Raw genomic sequence first — 25,987 nt, 5'->3', positions numbered from 1 at the left:
CTCTCTCTCGCTCTCTCTCTCCATATGCAATTGTCAGATTAGCGACGACTCTTCGATATCTCGATGTAGGTACATGCCTCTCGGAGAAATGCAATTGACAGGACACACTCGGCCTCGACCCACATACGTCGCGTGCTAATGACGATATAAACGCATCTATTTCGATTTTTTCGTTGGTTAAATCAATAATAATGTGATATAATCGATATCGACGTAATACTTGTCAATCGAATGATGACAGTTTTGTTAGAATTATTAACACACGCTTTTACTCGATTGAAATATTTCTTTTTTTTTATGATTGTCGACGTTATTTTTTAATTTCTTTTTCACGAGGATCTTCTTACGATATTATCTTACGTAGTTCTACGTACGTAAAAATTTTTTTGCAAAAAATTTATCTAGAACAAAAAAAGAAAAAAGAAATTATCCTATCCGGAAAAAGAGTAACAGCCATCGACGTAATTTCATTATAACGTTAACTTTGAATTTAATTAATCGTTAATTAAATCCGACGTATCGATCTGCTCACGCAACGTAATTACGCATTGAAGTATAATCGTTATTCTGTTACTAAGAATATTCTCTATTGCGATATCACGATAGGAAGCTTTAGCAAGCGATAATTTTCTTTCCTTAATATTTTAATTTCTATAGATTGTTAAAACGATTACGAGTGTTTAACGTGAACTCCAATTCTAACGACATCAAATCGACATTTAATTGAGTGAATGCACGAAATTGGTAAATTGAAAGGTTTCATCAATTCGATTCAATTCAATTAGAAATAGGCTAAATGAGTTTTTAATTATTGAAAAATTTATCTTATAGCATGCGCATCGTAGATTATATTTCAAGATTATTGCAGTAGGTTTTTAGTAGATCGAGACACGCAAGTAGTCACGTAATATCGTTTTCCAAGCTTCTCACGAAATTCAAAAGTAAAAGAAGAGAGACTACTTTATCCATAAGATGCAAGCTATATCTTCGTTTACGTCAACGTAATATCTCGTGACAGTAATTTGAGTCTACGCTGTAAACCGTCGGGAAACATCGTCGATTCATCTCTCTCTTTCTTCAAAAAGAAAGAAAAAGGAGAAAGAAAATAATAATAATAAAAAATAATAATCTCGAATAAACAAGAAAATATAATTTTTCACTCTTCGTGATGAGTGAGATAAAAATTTATAAGAACATCTTTTATAACTCGTTTTCTCACGGTTTTCTTTCCATTGTATTTTTTTTTTCTTTTCTTATATCTTCACCAAACGAAAACCCCAATCAAATTTCTATCCTTCCACTTGTTCCTTCAAGTTTTATTCCATGGTTGTGTTGCCACATTCGTTCAGTCGCCTCGGGAGTAGTGCGTGTGCGTTCTTCTCGCGCATGTGTTTTTTTTGGGGCGGGAACGTATAGTCCACGTATATCGATTCGCTTCTTTTAACAGTACGGACTTAATTTCGCTTGGGCTTTGGTCGTCTCGTATATACATAGTACATACATACATACGTGTATATACATACACGCAAACGTATAAATCAAAATTAACAAAAAAAAAAATGTCGGCTGATACAACATAGTTATTTTGAAAAGAGATAAAGAGAAAAAAAGATAACAAAGAAAATATAATTTTTACGATATTACATTTATTACAGATCGTTATCATACAAAACACATACAATTTTATAACGTTCCTCTATTATTAGAAACATTTTTTAGACAGTTACATAATGTGGCCATGTTTTTATTTGGATATTTTTTGAACTAAAGGATCGCGAAATTTTGATCACGATCAACATCTAAACGGAAGAGAAGGCACATAGATTAACAGTAAAGTGAATTTAGAGATCGGTAATGTATCTTGTTACGCGTATGTTTTCCTTTTTTTTTTTTCTTTTTTTATACTGGTAAGAAGAACTTTCTCTCGTTACATCATTATTTTTGTTCTTTTTTATTTTTTCTTTTTCTTACGCTCGCTCAGCACGGAAGATATCCAACGAAATTCTTTATATATGTAATCTTATGAAATACCTTATACGTATAATTGAGAAATTGCGATGACGAGCGTGTTAAATGTAAAACATAAGCTGACACTGATATACATTTCTAATCGATATTACATGTAATTAGATCGTATGTTTAATGTAATATTTTCTTTCGTTATAATTTTCAAATGATTATACATCATACATATATATATATATATATATATATGTATGATTGATACATATAATCGAATATAACTAGTGCTTCTTTCTGAAGAGGTAATATGAACGACGAATAAATGGTCGTAAAAAAAGCACTATATTCTTCTATCATATATCCATACGATTATTCTCACAAATTCTTAATGTTCTATGCAAATACCTCTCGTTTTTAATTAACGCAATGTGACTTTTGAAAGTCGACTATCGATCGACGACATATCGAATAATTCTCGTCATATGTAAATGCTTTGAATTATGAATTATTTTCTTCAAACTATAATTAAGTCACAATCTTGAAATCGTATGACGCAACGTAAGAATCAATGAAAAATTTTGTCTTCGTTATTTTCGTCGTTTCATTATACAGGATGTCACAAAATAATCGGGAGATATTTTAGGGATGATTTCAACGCATCTAAACAATAAAAATAATTCACAGAAATCTATTTGATTTTATTCGCTTACGTTTACAAGAGATATACGAAATGATCTTTTCGCTTTTGAATACGATACCGAGTACGTTTTCTTATTAATAACTATCTTTTCATATGTTCTGATGTTGCTTCTTTTCATTGCTGGATATTCTGAAAAATTTGTCTACTTTTTTTTTATTTCATTGAATTTCGTCCATTTAACAAAAAAATAATTATTACGATAAAAACGTATTTTTGTATGCATTGTTTTTTTTTTATTTAGATGTGCTGAAATCACTTAAATCTTAAAATATCTTTATTTTTTAGACACTTTGCATAATAATAATAATAATAATAATAATGATATATAAGTAATACATATATAGAAGAATATCAGTTTGTGAAAAAAATTATATCATTTTTGTTTAATCGTTCGATCATGTTAAAGATTTCTTTATTTTTCTTATTCATTGTTTTATATTTTTTTCATTTAAAAAAATTTTTCCTTTCGTTTTTGTTTTTCTTCTTTCACGCAAAGGCAGTTTTAGCTGTCGAACTGACATACGAAATTATATATTATACACAGACGAGGTAAAATACGCTTATTCTAAAGAAAGTTCTCGAAAAATAAGAACTCCTTTCAAAAGGGTGATACTTACGTTTTTCGTTGACGCTAGAGCATTGAAAAAAATTTTCGTAGAACATCCCTTATTTCGCATAACAATATATTATCTCTTTCATTCTCTTTATATATATATATATATATATATATATATATATATATGTATGTATATATATTTATATATACATAGATCTTTCCCTAAAACTACTTTTGTACATACACCGAAAGCTTGTCACCGAAAGCCGATCATGTAAATTTAACTCTTTCATTTTAATCCTCCCTTTTATATATCGATAATAATCGATAGGAACGATAGAGCAGTATGAGTGTCATTTAAATAGTTTAGAAAATGTCAGATCGGTTTACGTTTGACACGCGATGGTCACGATACATCGAAGGCAACAGTGATCTAATTATTATAAATATTTCTCATAATAAATGCACAGTATATAAATATACAGTTAAATATATTATAGTTTGGCCCCTATATGGGTATATTTGTGTATGCATTTAATATCTTTTTATTTTCATCTTTTCTTTTCTTTCCTTTTCCTTTCCTTTCTTTTCTTTTCTTTTCTTTTCTTTTCTTTTTTATTCAATTTCATTCGAATTATCGCGTCGGGAAGACGATGTGTGTTAAAAGATCCGTAATCTTAGTTCGAATCTTTTTCTTTCATTTACTTCGTTTTATTTTCCTTCCGTTTATAAACGTATTTCGATGTTTCGTTGATTCCTTTCTATTTGATTTAGTTTTCCTTTTAAAAAGAATCCTCGGCATCGTCCGTGTCGATCAACGGCAATCTTTCGTATTTCAAGGAATTGCTCATGCCGAGCGGTGTAAACTGCTAGAGTGACATACTTCTGATCTCATTCTCATTGGTATGATCTTGAGGAGTAGTAGTAGGTGTACCTTCAACCAACCCTTCGTCCTCGCCCTCGTCCTCGTTCTTCTCTGTGCAGTATCTACATCGCATCTTAGCGTCATCGCCAACTTGCACCGAGCGAGTTATCACTATCAAGGTCGTCAAGCTGATAACGAAAAGTCCCGACGGTACGATGATAGCGATGAGCAACTCGGTTTTTGTCTTGTTCAGATCAAAACGTGCCACAACGAAGATAGAATTGTTCTGTAAAATGCAACGTTAAGTTACTTTTACTTTATTTCTTTTTCTGTTTCTTTTTTCTTTTCTTTCTTTCTTTCTTTCTTTCTTTCTTTCTTAATATAAGTGATTTATTTTTTCTTTTGCAATTACGAGATTGCAAACTAACTTTGTCTTAGTTTACTACGTCCTCCTCGAATATAGATAAGAATTAGAAACTAGCAAGTTCACGTTGCAATTAAAGTAATTACATTTTGCGATAATGTAATGAATGTTACGTCATATGTAAGTTAATTATATTTTCTCTCTTTTTCTTTCTCTCTCTCCTTCTCCCTTTATCTTTATATTTCTTTTTATTACTATTATTTGCGATACAACAACGAATAAAAAACTATCAATATTGATAAAGAAAATATATACAGGTGATAAATTTACATCGGATTAGAATACTAAGATGCGTACTGCGTACGTATGAGAAACTTTGTGGTTCGATACGCAGGAAAAGTGGATCGTCATTTTTTATTCATCCCACAATCGTTCCACATTCATCGTACTACGCTTCGAGCCACATTCGATTGCATTTAAGCCACTTCGTATTCAGTTGTCGCGAGTACATGCTAAACCCGAGCAAAAGGCGTTTATCCTTATCGAATCCAATATATATATATACATATATATATACATATATATATATATATATACACATATACACACGTTTGTGTGTATTGCACCGAGAAGACAATAAAATAGTGTATTAGCACATTGATTGTATCGAAAACAAATTTAACTTAAAAATTTACATATTATCCTTATTTGTCGATATCGAATATTTTTCATATTTTCTTTTCCTTTATTCGTAAATATAGTAAAAAATAAATCGTAACTTTCCTTGATAATCTTTTGCGTTAATACTAATAAAAAAGCAAATAACAGATCTTCTAAATGTCATGAAATAAATTATAGAGTAATAGATTAGATATAGTTCGTGGTTAACGTGTTAAAAAAATTATCGCGATTACATCGAGAATAGAGGTAGATGATATTAGGTTTTTTATTTCTTTTTTTCTTTTTTTTTTTTTTCATCTCTGACAGAACGTTATCGTGAAGAGTTTTTTATTTCAAGCTCGAAATAGATATCTTTTTATTGTAAATACTAGTCGCTTTTTCTCTGTGATAGTGTCACAAGCTATGGAAATAAACAAGGATTCAGCAAGAGAGATTCGATGTCTCTCCTGGGGAAGATGAAAAAGAGATAGATCCAAAGGAAAAGAGATAGCAGAAAAGAAACTTCTTAAGAGCAAACAAACTCACCTTATTGTAATAACAGGGATATCTACTTTGAGCCGTTTGATTGTCGCCATCTCGTCCGTGACTTGTGAGGAAATCACGACACTCACCCTTAAGAGTGTTGACGCAGCCCTCCAAGTTGATGTACAAACGTGAATTGTTGTAAATCGTGAGCGATCGTTGGGCGGGCACGTAAACATTTTCTGGATCGACGGGATACTGAAGACTTTCTTCGTAAATATTGAGAAAACTTGTAAAATTGACGTAGTGTTCGGGAATCGTGATTTTATTCAAAGACGTGCCGTTAACGCAATCTTCCGTTCTAAAACATATTAATCGCATGGCGAATGTATGTAATAGAATTTTAATACATATGTATGTGTTCGCGTGCGCGTATGTTCGTGTGCGTTTTCTTTCCAAAAATATTTAAAAGAAAAAAAAAGGGTTGCAACGATAATAAATAAATATGTCGGCTATTCGTGGAAACTCGTGTAAAGGATAACTTCGTGTCTTTTTTTAGAGTTGAACAGAACAAATCGGTATGTCGAAACGACGTCCATAAAAATTTTACGCGTCGTCCTACACAGAAAAATGAAGGAAATATTAGAGAATCGAGTATAGTCCGCAGGGATCAATGGTTGCTATGGTAATACCCTTAATACTGTCTTTTTTATCTTGTAAGAAAAGGATCTATGACTCAGTACGTGCAATATACTTTCTAACGTCGATAACATCGAATAAAATGCAATTAAAAGAAAACTTATTAAGGGAACAGTAAGTACGTTCCTTGCATTAATGACCTCGAGATGACCTTACAAAGTAACATTCTCTGGGATATTTGTGTTATTTATTTATTACCGTGTAAAACATCGTCCAACTATCGATATTTAGGCAATTGAGTGTCTTAATAGCAACAACGATTTTTTTGATAAATATTTGCCCTCTTTTAACATCCTACGGTTGTTTTTAAATGATACACATTGAATACACGTTCTTGAATTTATTTCGCGCTATTTGTTACAAACGATGCATCATTTCCATGGGAAAAACGAGTAGCGATCGATAATTCGAATCTCCGGGAAAGAGTGCTATCCATCATCGTTGATGATAAGTTTAAAGAATTTATTCCACGCCACGTCGAAACTAAAATTCATTTTCCACGAGTAATTGATTCGAATATCGTGTAGTATTGTTGATAACAAGAACGACAGACCGTAAATATTATGAAACGATGATTTACGATTGAAATCGACATTTTGTTCTGAATTTAGAAATATTCGTATTCATACCTAATGGTGTTTCCTTTTTTGCTAACCATTAGACAACTTGCAATGATGCTACCATTTTCTTCATCCCAAATCTTGACGGGATTGGTCAGCCTCGTACCAGGCAAATTTCCATTAGCTTTGTTCAGTGCTAAGCCACGAGAACACTTAGCCGTGATGACGTTATCGTCTTGCATGAGAAAGACGTTGATATCGTTGGTGATTATCTTAGGGCAGTATCGATCGCACGAGAATCGCCTCTTGATTTTCGTACATCTCGAATTCTGGCAACTGAAGAAGCCATTAAGCTTCATATTGTCCTTCTCACTGTCGATAACGATACCGTCTGCTTTGTGATGACAAAGCATCAATTCGCTCATGTTCGCGCAATGTCCTAAACTGCAATTGAATACACCCGAGAGCGTGCTGCACTCGCTGCCATTATTGCAATTGTATTTCTTCAGATTTTCCGTGTTCACCTGGAAAACAGATAAAGAAGATAAATTAGATTCGTTTCAATCGATTCGTTGTGATCGTTCGACCATAAAAAAAGGAGAAAGAGAAAGAGTGAGAGAAAAAGAGATAGAGAATAAAAGCGAGGACAGATAAAGGTGATAGAAACTAATCATCGATTTTTAGTTGAAAGATCCAATTCCATTTTCCAAATGGAATATATATGAACTACTTGTCATTTTTATAGTATATATTTAAAAAGAAACAAGTTTTTTCCTAAATATTCATGCAAAAGTGCATACCTTCGGTCGTCCAACCTCAATTGCCCCCAAATCTATGTACATACATATATATACATAGATAAACGCATAGGTAGAAGAACGAGAATGGCCGGAAATTCTGGTTATTTTTAGACACCTCGTTTGTTATCCTCCGAAATCTTTCTTAGCCCATCTCTCGAAAATAAATGGTTTTTGCTACGATCATTGAGAACGATAATGTCGCGAACTGATTAATTGAAAGAATGAAGATTGATGAATTAAACAAAAAATATATCAATAGAAATAATTTTGTTTAATCATGAAGCATTTCAATTATCTACAAAATACGCTTTTGTATTCTTTACGAGAATCAATCTCGAACGTTGATCTGTTTTTTCTTTTCTTCTTCCTTTTTCTTTTCTTTTCTTTTCCTTTTTTTTTCTTCCATGGTCGTTCGTTCCGTCAACGAATTCTTTGTTAAAAAACTTTTATTCTTGTTCATTCTACCGAACGATAAATCATATATCCATGTGCAACAACGATCGACAAGGACCAGTAGGAGGATATCAAGTAAATTACGTTTTTCTTTTTTCTTTTTTTTTTTTTTGAAAAGCACTCGGACTATAACATTCTCTGATTAGCTTCTGGCACAAAGGTTTTCAAAGTGAATCCATCACTCCGATGTACCTGCCTATTATAAAATTCGACTGACGTAGATAGGATTAGTATAATGTAACTTGTTCTCTTTATTAACAACGCGTATCTTCCTACGTTCTCATGATCGTATTTTTTATTATTTTAATTAAAAAGGAAAGAAAGAAAAAGAATAAAGAAAGTATTAGGTACGTAAATAAAGGAAATAGATGAAGCCAGTTTATTCTCTTTCTCTTTCTCTCTCTCTCGCTCTTTTGCTCATTTTAATATATCGATTGAAGTCGAGATAATAAGGAAAATGTAAAAGATAATTGACTAAAGAAAAATATCGTTTTAAGTCAAGTTCAGCCACATTTTCATAACATATCCGATAATATAAACGAGTTTTCGTAGATCGTAATAGATTATTGTATAAGTTTATATATATATGTGTGTGTGTCTGTGTGTGTGTTCGTGTTCGCGTGTATGTATAGCGATTAAAATGAAACGTAAACCGTTCTCGTGATTTCCTTTCTCGGATTAAAAGTTTCTTCACGTAAAACGTATTTAATCGATAACCATTTGCACTTAGTAAATCGGATTAGAAAAAATTCGTTCGTAGAGGAACTTTTCTACGATCGTACTTTCCAATTCTAGATGACTTATATATTTTTTCGAAAAACGTGGGGAATTGAAAAAGAGAGTATATATAAAAAAAAAAGAACTCTTTATCTTATAAAAGTTTTATCTATGACGGTTTCGATTACTGTTCGTCCCGTTAGTAGTATTTGCGCTGCCATCGTTATTTTACTACTCGTAGAGCGATAGGATCATCCACTTTAGGAATATCATTTTATGCGAAGGCTCGTGCTATGTCTTAAAATACGGAAAATGAAATGTTTTCAGGATATTCGAGGGTTTTCCTCTTTTTTTTTCATTTTTTTTTTTTTGGAATCTATTAACAAATAATACGAAAATTTATCGATAAAAAGTACACGTAAATTGTTAAGGAAAGAAAAAGAAAATTTGTTTCCTCTTTTTTGAATCTTTTTTTTTTCTTTTTCCTTTTCTTTTTCTTTCCTGCTTTTCGTTTGGTTCGCTTACATTAGGACAAGAGATGCTGTTGAACTTGGTGCAATTTTCAAAGATCACATCCGTGCCATTTTGTCTGACCGTTGCGTGAATTTGGGGACAAAAGCCGGTAGTTTTCGTCAAACACCATTCACCGCAGCTCGCCCATATACAGTTATTTACTAAAGTGGCATTAACCGTTTGGCACATTACCGGATCGGGATCTATGCCTGCGTGAAAAGCTCTGTAAATAATTAAACAAGTCTCATTAGAATTCTATCTGTCTGTTCGTCTATTTGTCTGTTTGTCTGTCTGCCATTAAATTCTCTTCGTTCATCATTATGTTAAATAATATAAAGGATAAAACGAATAATTCTTTAATTAACTAATAAATTTTTAGCTTCATTTACTCTAGAAATTTGATCGTCGGCGTTTTTTAAAAGTTATCTTTTCATTAAGAGTTTTAAACGACGTCTTTTACTTTTTCTCTTTTCTTTTCTCTTTTCTTTTTTATATCTTACATCGTTTATCGCATTTACTTATTATCAGATAATGCGTATTATCATTGAATAGAATTTCCTAGTACCTAATTCTAGTTGTCAAGTATTCTAATTGTCATTGTCGATTCACGTTATAAAATGAGATTAGATCATAGACGTTTACCTGTGCGACGGCATATAAATCGCAACGCTGAGGTAAACCAAAGCCACGCAACTGATGACGATGGTGAATTGGCAAAAGCAGATGCTGCCGCATATCCTGCGATCCTGTTCTGGTATTAAACGACGCTTGTGTTTCCGTCCCATAGTGAATTAAATACTTTTGTAATTTACACTGACAATCTTAAGATGTTGTTCTCTGGATTGTATTTTAAAAAGAAATTAAAATCCGTGGAATGAATATATTCGTTACCAGTGGATTACGATAATTGTTCGAAGGATAGTCTTTCTCTCTCTTTCCCTCTCTTTTTCATTGATTCACGAAGTTAGAGAAAGTGGATTAAGAAGAACGAATGCGAGTAAGAATACGAATTAAAACTTTCTCCGACATCGATCGGGTAGTATTTTGTTACGACACAGAAGTTTTACGAAGGGCCAGAGACCTTTTAACGTTGTATTATCTTTCTTCTCTCTCATTCTCTTTTTCTCTCTCTCTCTTTCTCTCACTGTGACTCTCCCTTTCTTTTTTCTCTCTCTTTCTCTCTGTTATATATTTCTTGTATTCCCTTACTATCTCGTTCATTCGCTATACGTTCTCTCAGTTTTATACGTCATGTTCGTAGAAGCAACCCATCTTTCGTGGGTGATTTTCGTGGAAACTCGTGGAAGCTCTGAATCATCGTTAAAAGGAAACTACCCGGTGAATTCTAAGATCCGATAAAAAGCAAGGGTCCTAAAAAAATTTGTGGAACTTTCGACCCTCGCATTACTCTTCTTCTATGTCCTCTATTTTCTTTTTCTTTTCTCCTTTTATCTTCGCCTTTCTCTTTTTTTTTTGTCTTTGCTATCACAGTATCATAGTGATACTCTTAAGGCAATTACCACGTGTTAACTTCATTAAACAAGGCGTCGGTATAAACAGATGCACTCCACCGGATGACGTACAATTAAGTACTCGTAATCCCATTACCGCATAAGAGTAAGAGAGAGAGAGACACAGATAGATAGATAGATAGATAGATAGAGAGAGAGAGAAAGAGGGAGAGAGAGAGAGAGAGAGAGAGACAGGCAGAGAGGGAGAGAGAGGGAGGGAGGAAGAGATAGAGAGAGAGATAGAGATAAGGTACTGCAATTTTGCGAGGATGGCCTTTTATCGATCGAAAGGAAACTCACAATGTTTGTCCAATATAAATCGAGAGATACTTTCGAACGATCGAGCTGTAGAGCTTCGTAGGAAGTTTTTCTTTTTCTTTTTCTTTTCTTCCTTTTTTTTTTTTTTTCTTTAGTAATGTCAAAATGTCATTTCACCTCGTTTAGATCATGAAAACGATAATTACGTTCAACTGGATGAATATCGGTCTAGCGAATACTCGTAAGTTGGCTTCGTTGCACGTTCGTGTAGTCTTCGAATGTCGTAGATAACCTTGGATCAAGCGATCAACCATTCACACTATCACAGATAGTGGGGATACACTAGACGTTCTTCCTCGACTTAATTTCGCATGCTTGATGACGATTCGTTCTACGCAATAAAAGTTGGCGAGCTTCGAGAAATTCTTTTTACTTTATTTGTTCTTTTCTTTTCTTTTCTTTTTATTCTTTATTCTCCATTTTTTTTTTATTTCTCTTTTCGTTGGTCGTTTCGAATTAAACAATTTTTGTTTCTTTAAATAAAATCGTATATTACCTTAGTTTTTATGATTCGTGCTTCATTAACGAAACGAAGGTCACACAATAAAATGGAGATTAGTCTTAGCGATAATTTCATTCGTGAATACAACGACTCGGAAATCGTCAATTTTACGGAGCTCGCGATTTTATCATTTTAATAAAAGCCTCGTAGTTCTTATTAACTGCCGTAATAAACGTCCTGATTGAAAGGCTTCGAAAAAACACGTAGATCGAAAGATCGATCTTCGAGCTTGTCACTTTCGATACATCAACATTAACCAGTATCGTTCGTTGGTATTACGAGATCGTGTGATCTACGAACTATAGACCACGAGCTTCTATAGACCACGGTTGTTTCTTGACTATATTTAAAAAAGAAATCAAAAAGAAAAGAAAAAAGAAATTCACAAGATTATACGCGAGAAACTATATCGCTGATCGAGACTCTTTACTTTTTTCTTTTTTTACTTTCGACTTTCCGGCACTCGATTAATAATTTCCTTTGAATTTTTCAAGGTCACAATTTTTGACATTCAAACATTTAACAACACGTCGAACGAGATTCCTCGAAGGGATCGACTTGAAGAAGATTTTCTTCTCATTCCCGTCCATCCTTCGCAAGTTTCGCAATTGTTTTTAAAAAACGATGATCCATCGGAGAAAAAGAGATCGCGTCGATCAAGAATCGCGTCGAACGTACGCGAGGCACCCGTTCAACCTCGACGACTGTTTGAAAACAAGGACTGCAGGCCGACGTATACCTCACAAGCTGTTCCATACTGAGCTTGCGCCGTGACAAGTCTTTATGGGGGTAGCCAGCGACATGAATGCTCCCCCATAATACGGCTTAAAACTTAAACGTTCGCTTGGGAAAACTTAGAAAGATATACGTAAAACTTTGTCCAAGTCGAATGTGTTTCTCTTTTATAAAAAAAGTTGACCGATACGATCAACCTTTTCAGATATATGATCCGGTTTGAAAATCTTTTTTTTTCTTTTATTTTCTTTGTTTTATCTTTCTTACTTTTTTTTTCTTTCTTTTTATTCTTATTTTCGAACGACTCGATTTTTCGAAAGAAACGAGTTATAAAAAGGCATATTTTTGTTCTTTTCGTATCTTTCAAAACGATGATTACGTAAATATAACGAAATAATTATATATATTAATAATAATAATAGTAATATAATAACTCTGTTATCTCAACAATCGATAAGCTCTACCGAGATTATGGAAGAATATTTCTCCGGTTTCACATCATCCAATCCATTAAAATGTATTAAGCTTTCATTTTCAGATAAGGGAAGTTCTATAGCGTTTCATGAAAACGATCTTCTAAATGCAAAAATAAATGGATTATTCGAATTATCTAACTCTAAGAGATATAAAGAGAACAATTTTTCTATGAAATTCATGAACGGCGATTCATTTCTATATATTGAATTAAATTCAACAGATGATCCCTGCACTGGATAGTACAAACAAAGCAGCACCGTGTCCAACAGGTCTTTTTCTATAGAAATACAGGTGTTTAAATGAATATATATATACACATACACACACACACACATATATATATACATATATATATGTATATAAGTATATACGTATGTATATATATGTGTATATATGTATATAGAAAATAGAAGAATAACGAGGCATGTGTAAAATACAGACATATATATTATCTTATATAATAATTTTCTTTTAAAGAAAAACATTTTTCCCTATGTATTTTTATTAAACGGAATCATACAATTCTTGTTCTTATTTACAATAGTCCTTTAGTATCGCAGGGCATATATTTTATTATTTATACAATACACTATTTACAATATATATCCAGATTCAATCATTCGTAGGTAACGAAGCTGCGAAAGAATCTCTTTCAGGAGATTGTTGAAAATAGTCGAGTAGCGAAAAGGGAAGCTTTTATTTCAAGAGTATTCGTAGTAATTTTTATTAAAATTATTTACAAAGAGAGAGAGAGAGAGAGAGAAAGAGAGAGAGAGAGAGAGGATGAAGGAAACAGGGGTAGGAGGGTAATAGCGACGGAAGGAGTTAGAAAGGATCAATATCGGATTTAAAATTTTATAATAAGTGCAGATGCATATTATTATTATCTATTAAATAAGACGAAAATATAAGGATAGAAATAGATAAATAGATAGATATATAAATAGATAGATAGGTAGATAGATAGATATAGTCAAATGTGTGATAAAGAGGAAATAGAAAGTAAAAGGTTTACATTAGTTACATAGTTCTATTCGTAGAAATGAATTTCGCATGCACCGCCGTTCTCTAACTTACTATGGCATTTATGTAAACCTTGCCCTATGGATTTTAAATCTTGCAGAAATAATTGAATAACTCTATTACCATTGTTTCGAAATAACTTATACAATGTTTTCTCAATATTAAATTCGAGGAAACATTACATATCGTTGTTTTTTCATCGGATTGATCTTTCTTTTTATCTTTTTTTTTTTGTTAATTTTGTTATCACTCGCCGTTCTTTAATCATAAACACCTACGGCCTAACAAGGTACGTACGTATGGACCTATCGATTTGATGAATCGAAGAATTGGCACTAAAATACGACAAACATCCTTAAAAATTCTTAAGCAACACATCGATATGATTTAAGAACGGATCTTTTCGAAAGAGCTTTTTTAAATCTTCATACTTCGCCGTTAAAATGCTTCATCTTCGATGATATTCGTTAGGTATATTAAGTTAATCGTGGAAAAGAAAGAACAAATAACAAAAATTAACGAAGGAGACCCATAAAATAAAACAATTGTTTCCTTCTATCATTTATCAAACGCTTTTCCACGTTTATAATATGCAATGAATAGAAATCGATTATTAGCAAGCTTCGAGAGGGGAATGAGTGCCATAACTCTTTGGTATTAGTCAAAAAGAAACAGACAGACAGAGAGAGAGAGAGAGAAAGAGAGAGAGAAAGAATCTAATTCTTCTTTCTATTACGTTGACACCTACCTCGAGTTAGGCATAATAAAGAATTCACAACCATTCTAGATGTACGGGGTATGCGAAATGCTTTCCATAAACTTCGAAACATTCTATGGGATTATTGAAATAAATCGACGAATCATGCACGAATCATTGATAAGTTTTCCAAAAATATATAATCTATACTATATCGTTAATAACGACTAAGATTTACGAAATTCTTTTTCTTTTTTTTTTTCTTCTTTTCTTCCTCACCATAGAGACGAATAATTTAATTTTTCATTAATCGCGAAAATTATTGCTAGAACAATGTAAAAACTCGCGTCAAGCTCGTTTCGTAGCTTACAGAAACGCAAATCGCTCGACCACCCATCAAAAACGTTTAACTTAACAATTCATATTCGTTTGCGCATACAGACAGAAACACACATACACACGCACACACGTACACACGTACACATGCACACGTGCGCTTAAATGCATTTATTTTCCTATTCATCTCTTAACGACTAGCACTGCGTGAGCGTGCGCGCCCGCGTATAAAATTTGTAACAATACTTACGATCGATCGTTTAACAACTAATTAATAAGATAATATTCACAGACTTCGCTTAACGAGTTAGACTTAGTCTAAAATTTTTTGGTGCGATAAGAAGTCCTAGAATCGAACGTGTCGTCGTTCGCCTGCGATCTTTCTTCCTTCTTTTTTACGTTTTTTTTTCTTCTTATTTTTATTTATAATCGGAATACGATCGACGATAATCTAAATTTCAACAATCATATATTTATACGTATATATACATACACACGCACATATATATATATATCTGTGTATATATACGTGTATACATATACATATATATCGAATCTCTTAAAATTTGCTTTTATCGATAATCTCTTTAAATATTTCTCCATAACATTTTATATCCCTTTCCGTAATTTATTTAATTTCAATAATTTGAACTATCGTCGAACGACCACACGAGACGAATATAACACACATACACACATACATTTTTTGTGTGAAAAATCACAATTACATACGACGAATCAAACGTTATCGAAGCTATTCCTGGGAAATACGATCTCGCATGAAAGAAAGCTTTCCGAGAGAATCGAGTAGAAGAAAGCTCTGGCACTTGCGGCATCGATTTCCCTGTCCCTTTGCCTTTAGAAACGACTTAACATCGAGAGGGGCAGCTTAAACGTCACTTAAGATACGATTTGCTCTCTTCTGATTCTTTTACTCCGTATTATTTTTCTTACTTTTCTTTCCATTTTCTCTTTTTGGTTGTTTTTGCCGTCTTTTTGTTTTTTCTTTTTTTTTTTTTATCACAAACTGCTTATTCTAGTAAAAACGTATGCTGCTTGAAAGCGTACCGCTTTGATAACTTCGCCTCTTCTCATCTTTACAATTTTTTTTTCCTTTCTTCGGAATGTTCACTCTTTTAGATCATTCTCTTCGATATCATCTTATTTGTTTGTTTGTTTGTTTATTTATTTATTTATTTATTTTTATTCTCTTTATTACTCTTTATGATAAACACATCACGTGTGTATACGTGGGAAGGCGCGGCTTGATCACGACGAACACTTTCGAATCGTGTTTTAGAATACTGGTAGACGATCTAGGCGTTCCTCAAACTCGACTCTCGACTTACTTTACCTCGTAAAATTTAAGATTCATACTCCGTTAACGTCTCCGTTTTTAAAGATTGGAGTCGAATTATTGCCTTCGTAAAATTGCGACACGAGAAGTTCTGCTCGTACTTCTTCCTTCTCTCTTTTCTTATATATTTTTCGTTTATTCAAATATCGCGAAGAGTATATCGCGGAAATTTAAAAAAAGGGTGCGAAGTATTATCGTACTATCGTTTGTCTATGTGCAAAGAGGATTAATGGTTCTAGAGGCCTAGAAGGAATAAAATCGTCTTTTTTCTGTTTCCTTTTTTTTTTCTCTTTTTAAAAAACGTTTAAACTTTCATTTGATATCGTTACGTAGCAACTGTTTTATTCGAAGCTTCGTTTAGAATCAGAATTAAAAAGAAAAAGAGAGAGAGAGAAAGGGAGGAAGAGAAAGAGAAAGAGAAAAGATTCGTATTATCGCTAAACTTTCATACATGCTTACTATATTAATCGTAATAAAGCGGAATAGTAATCGAAAGAGACGAGAAAGTCAAATATATCGAAATTGGCGATGAATGGGAAGCAACGAGCGAATGCGACGATGTCTCTCTGATCGCTTTTTTTTTCTTTTCTTTTCCTTTTTCTTTTTCTTTTTCTTCGAAATCATTTTTTGGATATCGAACGTTTTGATCGACGCGTATCCGAAATATTTCGCTTAAATTTTCAAACGTAAAGTACGCTGGAGTCGTTTTGATAATATGTCTGGCGTCACTCCCGTGCCGGGGGGTGAGCCCGTGGTAGCAGTCAGTACTCCTCTTCGTCCTCTTCAAACTCATCCTCTCCGAGGATGCTGAAAATCAAAAAGACAATGCGTCACGTTTATACCTATAATCGTGTAAAAAATTAATTCGAGCTTTTTCTTATATATATATATATATATAAATTTTTTATACATATAGGTATATATACACATACACATGATACTGGGTGACCCACTGTGATTCTCATGATTTCTAAAAATAATTCTTTTCTTATAACATATCGTTACATTACGAATTTTCTTTTTTTAAATACGAAATCAGTACGACACCCTGTATAAAAAATTGATCGAATCGAAGCGATTTAATGAATGCGATTTAATGTATTTTTTATTTTTTGTGTATACGATATTGGGTGACCCACTTTGATTCTCATGATTTCTGAAAATAATTTTTTTCTTATAGACATTGTTATATCCCGAATCTTTTTCTTTTTAATACGATATCAGTAAGATAGCATGAATAAAATCGATCGAATCGAAGCAATTTAATGAATGTCAATCTTTCCTCTAGCCACACTGGGCACTGCATACATACACGTTACTTACTCTTCCTTTCTGTCGTATTTGTCAATGAGGTTTCGACTAGGTCCACCACAGGTCTTTCTAACGGGTGGGCAATACCAATAGCACAATACTCCAAGAGAGACAGCAAATAAGACTATTGGTACGACCAACGCCAGCACGAGATGTTTCAAATTTTCGTCCCAAGAATACCTTTCAATATAAATCAATTAATAAGAACGATCTGTTTTCGATTATATGTTTTATTTTTTCTTTTCTTTTTTGTCGAGATGATATTAGGTATTAAAAAGAAATTTAAAAAATTGTACTTAGAGCATTGATCATCGTACTCACCTTGCTACTACCGTTTCTGGATGTGTCCTACTGTAATAGCATGGAAATATTTTTCCTATGTTACGATAACCATATTTCTTTGCAAAATCGGAGCAATTAACTCTCGGTGGATAGCCGCAACCTTCCGTGTTAACAAAAAATTTCGTATCGCCCACGTCCCATGGTATGGAACCAATAGGTTTTTTCATAAATTCTTCGTAAGGTAACCTCGTGTAATTTACTTTGATCTGATGGCATCGTAACGCCGCACTCGTGCAACCTTTATAATCAAACAAAGTATAATTATAATTTCTATTAAATACTATCACCATTTGAACATTTATTTATTTATTTTTTTTTTTTTTGAACAATAATAATAATTTCAGTAAACAGAAAAGTAAGAAATCTTTTAATAATTCTATCGATATCGAATTATCAAAAGAAGATGAAATAAAATTTTACCTTCTCTACAACTCGCCCATGAACAATTCTTCAAGCCTTCCGCATAAACGTGTTCCGTGGTGATACAGGCGACCGCGTGCGGTGAAAAATCCGCAAGAATCGTTGAGATTGCTGGCTCGACGACGAACGGTATCAAGAATAGGAAAGCAAAGACCGCGAGAATGGCGGTGGTGCCCAAGCAGAGAGACGTGTAAAATTTTGCTTTTTCCACCAATGTAGCAACCTTTGCCATCGGTATGACACCACCGATGGCACTCGATTTACTAGATTTGGTGTCCTCTTCCTGGGCACCCATGATAACTGTTGACTCGTCGGAATCAATGATTGGTATTTTTTCAGGGTCACGAAGACCCCGCTTACGTCGATTCGGACGAACTTTACTATCTGCGATCGACGGAGCCACGGTGACTCTCGTCGTTAAAAATTCGAATGTTCGAATTTTGCCGTCGAATTAATTTGAAAAAATTATGTCTCTTATCCCAGGCGAAGTCTCAAAGCGATATAATCGAGAAGAAAGGATCGATCGGTAGATCTCGTACTATGAACATCGTAATTCGATCTTTTTTCTTCTTTGCTTTTCTTTTTTCTATTTTTTTTCTTTTTGTTAATTTTTTATTCTCCTCAGGAAGCAAACAAGGCGGCGTAGTAATATCGAATAGGCCAGCGAGTTTTATTTTTTTTATTTATTTATTTATTTTTTTTACGACACGGAGAGATATTTGTCAAATTTCTTTTATTTCCCTTTTTTTTCTTTCTTTCTTTCTGTCTTTTTTCCTTTTTTTTCTTTTTTTTTTTTATTTAACTTTTGTCTGCTCTTCCCTTTTATTCCTAAAGCCGGACGTCCGTCGACGTGGCTGGTACTAAACTCTTTTCTTTATTTATTTATTTATTTATTCATTCATTTATTCATTTATTCATTTATTTATTTATTTATTTACTTATTCCTTTTTTTATTCCTCAAAGCGTGCACGAGCGTTTGGTGCGTTTGTTGTAATAAATTTATGATATAAATCGCTCGGATCTTAAAAGTGTGAACTCTCTCTTTTCTTCTATCTACTTATACATAATCTCGTCGCGGCAAATCAATCAATCGATCGATCAATCAATCAAGAAGAAGGGGGACTCTTAAGAGCTATATACGAATACGCCGAATTTTCTTTTTCTTTTTCTTTCTTTTTTTTTCCTTTACCTTTATCCTCTTCTTGCCTCTTTAACTTTTTCCTTTTTTTTTTTTGTTATATTTTATTTCACGATAAAAAGCTTATCTATCGTATTTCTTCGAACGATCTCCCGAACGAGTCGTGTAATAAACACTCGTCGACGGTACATAAAAAAAGAGAGGCGGAGCCAACAAGAAGCCTATTTTTTTTCTTTCTTTTACTTTTTACTTTCCTTTCCTTTTTTTCGATCTCTCTCTCTCTCTCTCTCTCTCTCTCTCTCTTTCTCCTTTTTTTCACTCTTTCTCTCCTTCTCGTCGCATTACAGCACGCGTGATAAGAAGCACCGTGCGCGCTTGTAGGATGCGTAAAAATGTGCTGCGGGCAGTGCGTAAAGAAGATACTGGACTTCAATTAGCTCCTTCTCCTTCTTTTTATTTATTATTTTCTTGAAAATTTTCATAAAAGTATTTTCGAGATGAGAATTTGAACCACGCGTTCCCCCCCTCCCCACACTTCAATAGTGCCCGCGCAGGGAGAATATCGACTGACGAGCCGGACTCTCCTCCAGGAGGGGAATGCCTGCGAACAAATAATTTGGAACGTTTAAAAAAAGGAAGAAAAGAAGAGAAGAAAAAAGAAAAAAGAAAAGGAAGAGAGAGGAAAAAAAAGAAAACACATTCTATTCTATCGTCTATCTAATCGATAAAATGAATTAGCCTTTACGAGTAATCTAGATCATCCTGGCAGGTAAGAATCGATGTCGAGGACACGCGAGGATATCGATGTACATGTTACCATCAGAATAAGAACAACGTTGCTTTATGTAGAACAACTAGGTATTACATAAAATCAACTATTATTACTTTTAGGTAGAAATAATATCATTCTAATGAATATCATGCATAGGTACTCAGTTCTATACAGATAATATCTAGGTATTTCTTATATTAATAATTTTAAGATAGAATAAATAATAAAAATATTTTAATTTACGAACTAAACTAAAATATTATCTAAATTGTTCTCTCTCTCTCTCTCTCTCTCTCTCTCTCTCTCTCTCTCTCTCTACATACATATATATATATATATATATTGTATATATATACATAGAATACCTAGTCATTCTCTAGAATATAAAACGGTAACATATACGTTGTGTGCGCGAAAAAAAAATCTTACGTGACGGATCTCAGAGCGCCATGACGGAATCTCCTCCGCCAGCATCCCCTACGTTGCCCGAGGCGCTCTTCTCTATCGACGCTAGAGCACCTGGTGAACCTTTGAATCTCATCCTCGCGTCGTCTCCTACCACCACCGTGCGCTGACAAAAGATCAGCGTGAGACAGCTGACGATGAAGAGTATGCTCGGTAGAATAAAAGCGATCAAGAATTCTTTATAAGTCGTATCGAGATTAAAACGTGACACGACGATACCAGTGTTACCATCTGCATAATAACAAGGGAATCTAGCTCTAGCGTTGTGATCGGAACCATCCTTTCCGTATTCGTGAAGGAAATCTTTACACTCATCGCGAAGGGTGTTAACGCATCCTTCGAGATTGATAAGCAAACGACTCTCGTTAGCTATTATGAGATCTTGTTCGGGTGGAGCCACCATTCTTGTCTCGTCCAAGGGTTTTGTCGCAAATATATTTAAATACGAGAGATAAGTGAAATTGGTTAGATCGGTAAGAAGATCCTTTTCTAATACGGATCCGTTAATACAATCGACAGCCTCGACGCCAAGGGTTGAATTAAATATACCATAACACGAGGCCATCATAACGTCGCCTCGATCCTCGTGCCATATCTCTCGATTAGTCTCCACGTCTATAGCTCTTTCACATTGACTGAGATAAACCTTGTCCCCACTTAGAAGTATCATGTTCTTATTTCTAGTTGGTATATCGACGCAACGTCGGTCGCAATTGTAAGGCGTTCTTATGCGTTCGCAAGTACCTCGATTGCAATTAAAAAGACCGTCTATGTCGATACAAGTTATTTTGCCACGTCTACCGGAACACTTTAACGGCGGGTCGGTATCATGAAACATACACTCGAACGCGTCGGTTATGTTTATACACGTCCCTGCTGAACAATTAAACGTACCGGTAAGATTTCGACACTCGTCTGCTATGCACTTGGACTTTTTCGCGTTTTCCTGATCTATACCGTAACAAGTCTTATTCGTTGTGTTCGTACAATTGGCGAGAAGTATCGTCGAACCGTTTCGTCGAAGATTCACGTGGATTTGTACGCAAGGACCGGACGTTTTCGATAAACACCATTCGCCGCAGCTTCCCCACTCGCAGTTGTCAGCGTTGACGGCTCGAATCGTCGTACACATTGCCGGAATCTCGCTGATACCCGATTGAAACGCTCGCGTACTCGGCATGTATATCGCCACAGTTAAATAGACCAATGCGACCGACGATAAAACCGCAGTCATCTGACATATACAGATGGTACCGCAGATCCTACCGTCCTGCGGTGGTATCACTAAGTTCTCTACCGGCACTTGCTTCGGCATCGTGCCGGCTTTTTCCTCAACTTGGACGATATTTCGATGATCCTCCGATCCCCGATCTACCTCGATGGCTTACATGCTAATCTCGAACGATCGGATCGGTTCCGTTTTGTTCACGATTTTTCCTCGAACTCTCTACATTTTAATACCGTCGATTAAAACTTTGTTTAACGATCGAGCAACACCCAACGACGTTTCCTCTTTGTTCCTTCTTCTTATCTATTTCTCGAATCCTTTCAAATCCTCGATAAGTTTGTTTTTTCTTTCTTTCTTTTCTTTTTTACTTTTTCTCGGACGATCTTCTCCAACAATCCGAAATATTTCTCTCTCTCGACGATCGGCTAAATCATCGAGGCAAACTCTTTTCTTTTCGTCTCAACGTCTCTCTTCTATCATTTCTCGCTACTTTTTGCCCGACACAATATCGTTCCTCCCTTCAGGAAGAGTCCACCCGCGCGCGTGTCTCCGCTTTCGGCTGGTTTGCGCGGCGTCGCGTGACGTGCGCGCTCGAAAACGAAAGAATCGATCGTAGTGTCGCGCATGCGTTTCGCCGACCTGCATCGGCGCTCTCTCGGTTACCGCAGTTGACGTCACTGCTTTCTCTCTCTCTCTCTCTCTCTCTCTTTACGTCTCTCTCTTTTTCTATGATAGACAACGCGTCCTGTCGAGGCCACGGCATATGCAGGAGTATCGTTCAAAGATGGCGCCAATCTCAACCAGAAATCCTTCGATAACTTCGAGGATATTCGAATCATCTTAGCCAACATTTCCTGTTTTTCTTTCTTTCTTTTTTCTGTCTCGTTTCTTTTCTTTTCTTTTCTTTTTCTTTTCCTTTCTTTTTTTTTCCTTTTCCTCCAAGAATAAAATCCTTCGAGAGACTTCAATCGATTTAATCCAGATTAAGTTATTGCTTATTGTTGTAACTTTGTTCATCGTAAATCTTTCATTACTTATGACAGAAACTTTGCTTGACTTTTTTCTTTCTTTCTTTCTTTCTTTCTTTCTTTCTTCGAATCTCCTTTTCTGTATATGTAACGAAACTCGCAACAAAGTTGTGACACAGTTTCCTTAGCGATGTCGGTCTCAACGGTGGCTGACATAATATGACACGGACACGGTACAAAAAGGGAGAGAGAGAGATAGAGAAGGAAGAAAAAGGGTAAAAAAATAAAAAGCTCGGCGCGTTAGCACGTAATCTAGTTTATCGAGCGGCAGACTCAGACAGTGTGGCGCCTTTGCTTTATTTAACTCTCTCTCTTTCTCTCTCTCTCCCTCTCTATCTCTCTCTATCTCTCCCTATCTCTCTCCCTCTTTCTCTTTCTCTCTATCTCTTTTTCTCTTTCTCTCTCCGATATGTACCGCATGTCTCCGCTAGCGTTTATAATTATAGTACGTGCGGCTTTTCGCATTCATTTACATCTATTTGCATTCTTTTTCTTGATACTACTCGTTAAAAAGAATTCTTGTTAAATGTTTTGTTCCTCGTCTTCATCGTTACATTTTGAACAATTTTTTCATCGAAATTATATATCAAGATGTTATAAGAAAAATCGTAAGGTTGTTCGATAAGAAGAAAAATGAAAGATCGATCGGGGTTCGTAGGAAACGTTCTTCCTTTCTTTTCTTTTTCTCTTTCTTTTCTTTTCTTTCTTCTGCTTTTCTTCCCTATGACATTTTTGCAACGGTCCACGAAGAAGTCGTAAATACAGCGGCAGATATACTTATTCCGCAAAGGTCTTTGCGCTGAATAATTTAGAGTCAGGTGATCGATTCGCAGGTGAGAGAGAAAAAGAGAGAGAGAGAGAGGAAGGTGAGGTCGTACGTACCTATGCGAGTGTTCCTATTCCAAGCGACCTGGTTTGAAATTCGTTGAAAATGCATGACCGAAAGAAAGATAAAGAAAAAAAGAAAGAGAGAGAGAGAGAGAATATTTTTTTACGTCCACGAGTGTCTTCTTAAACTCATAAAAGTGAAAAGTTATTTTACGGCAAATCTTTTTCATAAATATGAAAATGTGTGGATCCAAATTGCATCCTCGTTCTTTAAATATCATACAAATTAACAAATGCATGAACAGAGATGGTACGACAAAGATTGTCTAAATATTCGTATATTCATAGAGATGTTAAAATATTTATATTTTCTTTTGATTAATACACACACACACATACACACACATATATATGTGTATATGATAAACACGATATATAGTTCGTCCCTTGGATGACTATATTTCAACTTGTACTACTTGGCCGAGTATCGTCAGGCGGCATCTACTGTTTGCTATTCGAAGCTAATATCAATGAGTATTAAAAGAGCTAGTGTATGTACACACACATACCTACATATGTATATCCTTTATCGAGTAAAGTATATCTAGTAATTAACTTGTTAATACCGAGACGTTTATATAACGAAAGTCAACTCAACACGAGGTAAACGAAATAAGCTTATCTTGATCGACGATCTTCGCGGGAAGCCGGCCACAAGTCGAAGATTCTCAATCGACTTTCTCACCTTCTCGTTGTCGCCATCGTTATCGTCCTCGTCCTCGTTATCGTCCTCGTCCTCGTCCTCGTCCTCATATTTCCCTTCTTTAGCATGAATTGTAAAAAGCACGCGAACGATTTCGTGACGTTTTCGTGCTCCACGTGCCTTCGTTAAAAATAGACTCGAAGTCGTACGATCGATTGAACGACGATCCACTACCTTGCTTTCTTTTTTCTTTTTTCATTTTTTCTTGTCTTTTTTCTCCTCCTTCTATTTCATTTTCGGAAACGACAACGCGTCAATTTAGATTTTACGCTCGAAGGAATCTTTTTAATTATTAATTCGAAATATATCATTCCACTCGACGGGTTTCGGACTTGTACGAATACGAAGAGAACCGGCCCGAATCGATGCGAAAAATCGCATGATTAATACGAGAAATTATTGCGACGTGCATACGTTTAATCAAAAACGTATCTTCCTTTTCTTTCCCTCCCCTTCCCCCTCCCCTTATCACTCACAATATATTTACGTACACTCTGGAAACAATGTTCACGTAATGATTTTGTTAATGAGAAAAAGAAAAAGAAAAGAATGGAAGAAAAAGAAAAGGGAACCACCTGTCAAACAATCCTTCCACATTGTTTACAACGAATCAGACACTATACTGTCGTTCGAAAGTCAAACGTCAGCTGCCGTCTAAGAATCTTTGCGATGTTGTACCGCGAACCAAACCGATCTTTCTAATCTTTCCTCAACATTATGACACGTTCGAAAATATAAAAATAGAGAAAGAACGATGGACGTTCAACGTGATATGTGCTAATAACGTGATAAAGCAATATACTCACGTAGATGCTGATTCCTTTTTGTGGAAATAACGAAGAAGGCCCCTTCGGAAAATTCACTTTCCGCAGTCACGATGCTCTGGCCTGGGGGAAACAAATATGGCGGTGCGCGCACTGGAGCTGCGATGGCTCCACCTCGTTGTTGCCGTATCGTACCAGAAAATCAATACCCTCCGGTTAGGTTCCAACCAACGCTACAACGACAACGACAACGACAACGACAACGACGACAACGACAACGACAACGACGGCGACGACGACGACGACGACGACGACGATGACGACGACGACGACGACGACGACGACGACGACGACGACGATGACAACGAGTACAGTGACGTTGACGATGTTTCTTGTTCAATGCGTTACGGGGTGAGACTAACATTGATACAACGAAAAAGCTCTCTCTATTTCTCTCTGTCTCTCTCTCTCTCTCTTTTTCTCTCGTAAGTTTGCGCGGGCGCAACCACTTTTCTACGAAGTCTTACCAACGAGAGAATGACTAATACTTTTCTAAAACAAACGTCATTTCGTTCTCAGCATTCCTTTTTTTTTCTTTTTCAACTATCACTCCCTTTCCTCATCCTCTTCCTCCCCAAAA

At 34.9% G+C, this 25,987-nt stretch overlaps 4 protein-coding genes across 8 annotated transcripts in view; 1 reads left to right on the top strand and 3 right to left on the bottom strand.

Annotated features, from left to right (window-relative positions):
* The window catches only part of LOC127063950 (cilia- and flagella-associated protein 298-like), a 57,103-nt gene that overhangs the window by 5,953 nt on the left and 25,163 nt on the right, over positions 1-25,987 (top strand). The gene's annotated exons all lie outside the window — the stretch shown is intronic.
* Positions 1,627-12,397, bottom strand: LOC127063946 (uncharacterized). Of its 5 annotated transcripts, none has more exons than XM_050994318.1 (6): positions 11,144-12,397; positions 9,975-10,169; positions 9,345-9,555; positions 6,919-7,373; positions 5,654-5,951; positions 1,627-4,369 (listed from the first exon to the last, which is right to left on the bottom strand). In XM_050994318.1, the coding sequence occupies exons 2-6, from the start codon at positions 10,115-10,117 to the stop codon at positions 4,088-4,090; spliced, it is 1,389 nt and encodes a 462-aa protein (XP_050850275.1). In that variant the 5' UTR covers positions 10,118-10,169; positions 11,144-12,397; the 3' UTR covers positions 1,627-4,087. The 5 variants fall into 5 exon arrangements, with proteins under 5 accessions (XP_050850275.1, XP_050850276.1, XP_050850277.1 ...); XM_050994319.1 differs by having other exon boundaries at positions 11,279-12,397; XM_050994320.1 differs by having other exon boundaries at positions 11,308-12,397.
* Positions 13,303-18,937, bottom strand: LOC127063952 (protein tipE). Its single transcript, XM_050994332.1, has 4 exons — positions 18,362-18,937; positions 17,921-18,179; positions 17,612-17,779; positions 13,303-17,095 (listed from the first exon to the last, which is right to left on the bottom strand). The coding sequence occupies exons 1-4, from the start codon at positions 18,654-18,656 to the stop codon at positions 17,050-17,052; spliced, it is 768 nt and encodes a 255-aa protein (XP_050850289.1). The 5' UTR covers positions 18,657-18,937; the 3' UTR covers positions 13,303-17,049.
* Positions 19,129-23,908, bottom strand: LOC127063947 (uncharacterized). Its single transcript, XM_050994322.1, has 2 exons — positions 20,701-23,908; positions 19,129-20,100 (listed from the first exon to the last, which is right to left on the bottom strand). The coding sequence occupies exon 1, from the start codon at positions 22,049-22,051 to the stop codon at positions 20,711-20,713; it is 1,341 nt and encodes a 446-aa protein (XP_050850279.1). The 5' UTR covers positions 22,052-23,908; the 3' UTR covers positions 19,129-20,100; positions 20,701-20,710.

The sequence above is a fragment of the Vespula vulgaris genome, chromosome 5 (genome assembly GCF_905475345.1).
Source record: "Vespula vulgaris chromosome 5, iyVesVulg1.1, whole genome shotgun sequence".
Classification (NCBI taxonomy): Eukaryota; Metazoa; Arthropoda; class Insecta; order Hymenoptera; family Vespidae; genus Vespula; species Vespula vulgaris.
The sequence above is the reverse complement of the archived record's forward strand: the minus strand, read 5'-3'. Positions and strand labels throughout refer to the sequence as shown.

Coding starts and splice junctions, on each gene's coding strand:
- LOC127063946 (XM_050994318.1), bottom strand. CDS start 10,117: ATGGGACGGAAACACAAGCGTCGTTTAATACCAGAACAGGATCGCAGG. Junction 7,374..9,344: donor ACAGCATCTCTTGTCCTAAT/GTAAGCGAACCA, acceptor TCTGTTTTCCAG/GTGAACACGGAAAATCTGAA. Junction 5,952..6,918: donor AAAAAAGGAAACACCATTAG/GTATGAATACGA, acceptor AATATGTTTTAG/AACGGAAGATTGCGTTAACG.
- LOC127063952 (XM_050994332.1), bottom strand. CDS start 18,656: ATGGGTGCCCAGGAAGAGGACACCAAATCTAGTAAATCGAGTGCCATC. Junction 18,180..18,361: donor ATGGGCGAGTTGTAGAGAAG/GTAAAATTTTAT, acceptor TTGATTATAAAG/GTTGCACGAGTGCGGCGTTA. Junction 17,780..17,920: donor CCAGAAACGGTAGTAGCAAG/GTGAGTACGATG, acceptor TTATATTGAAAG/GTATTCTTGGGACGAAAATT.
- LOC127063947 (XM_050994322.1), bottom strand. CDS start 22,051: ATGCCGAAGCAAGTGCCGGTAGAGAACTTAGTGATACCACCGCAGGAC.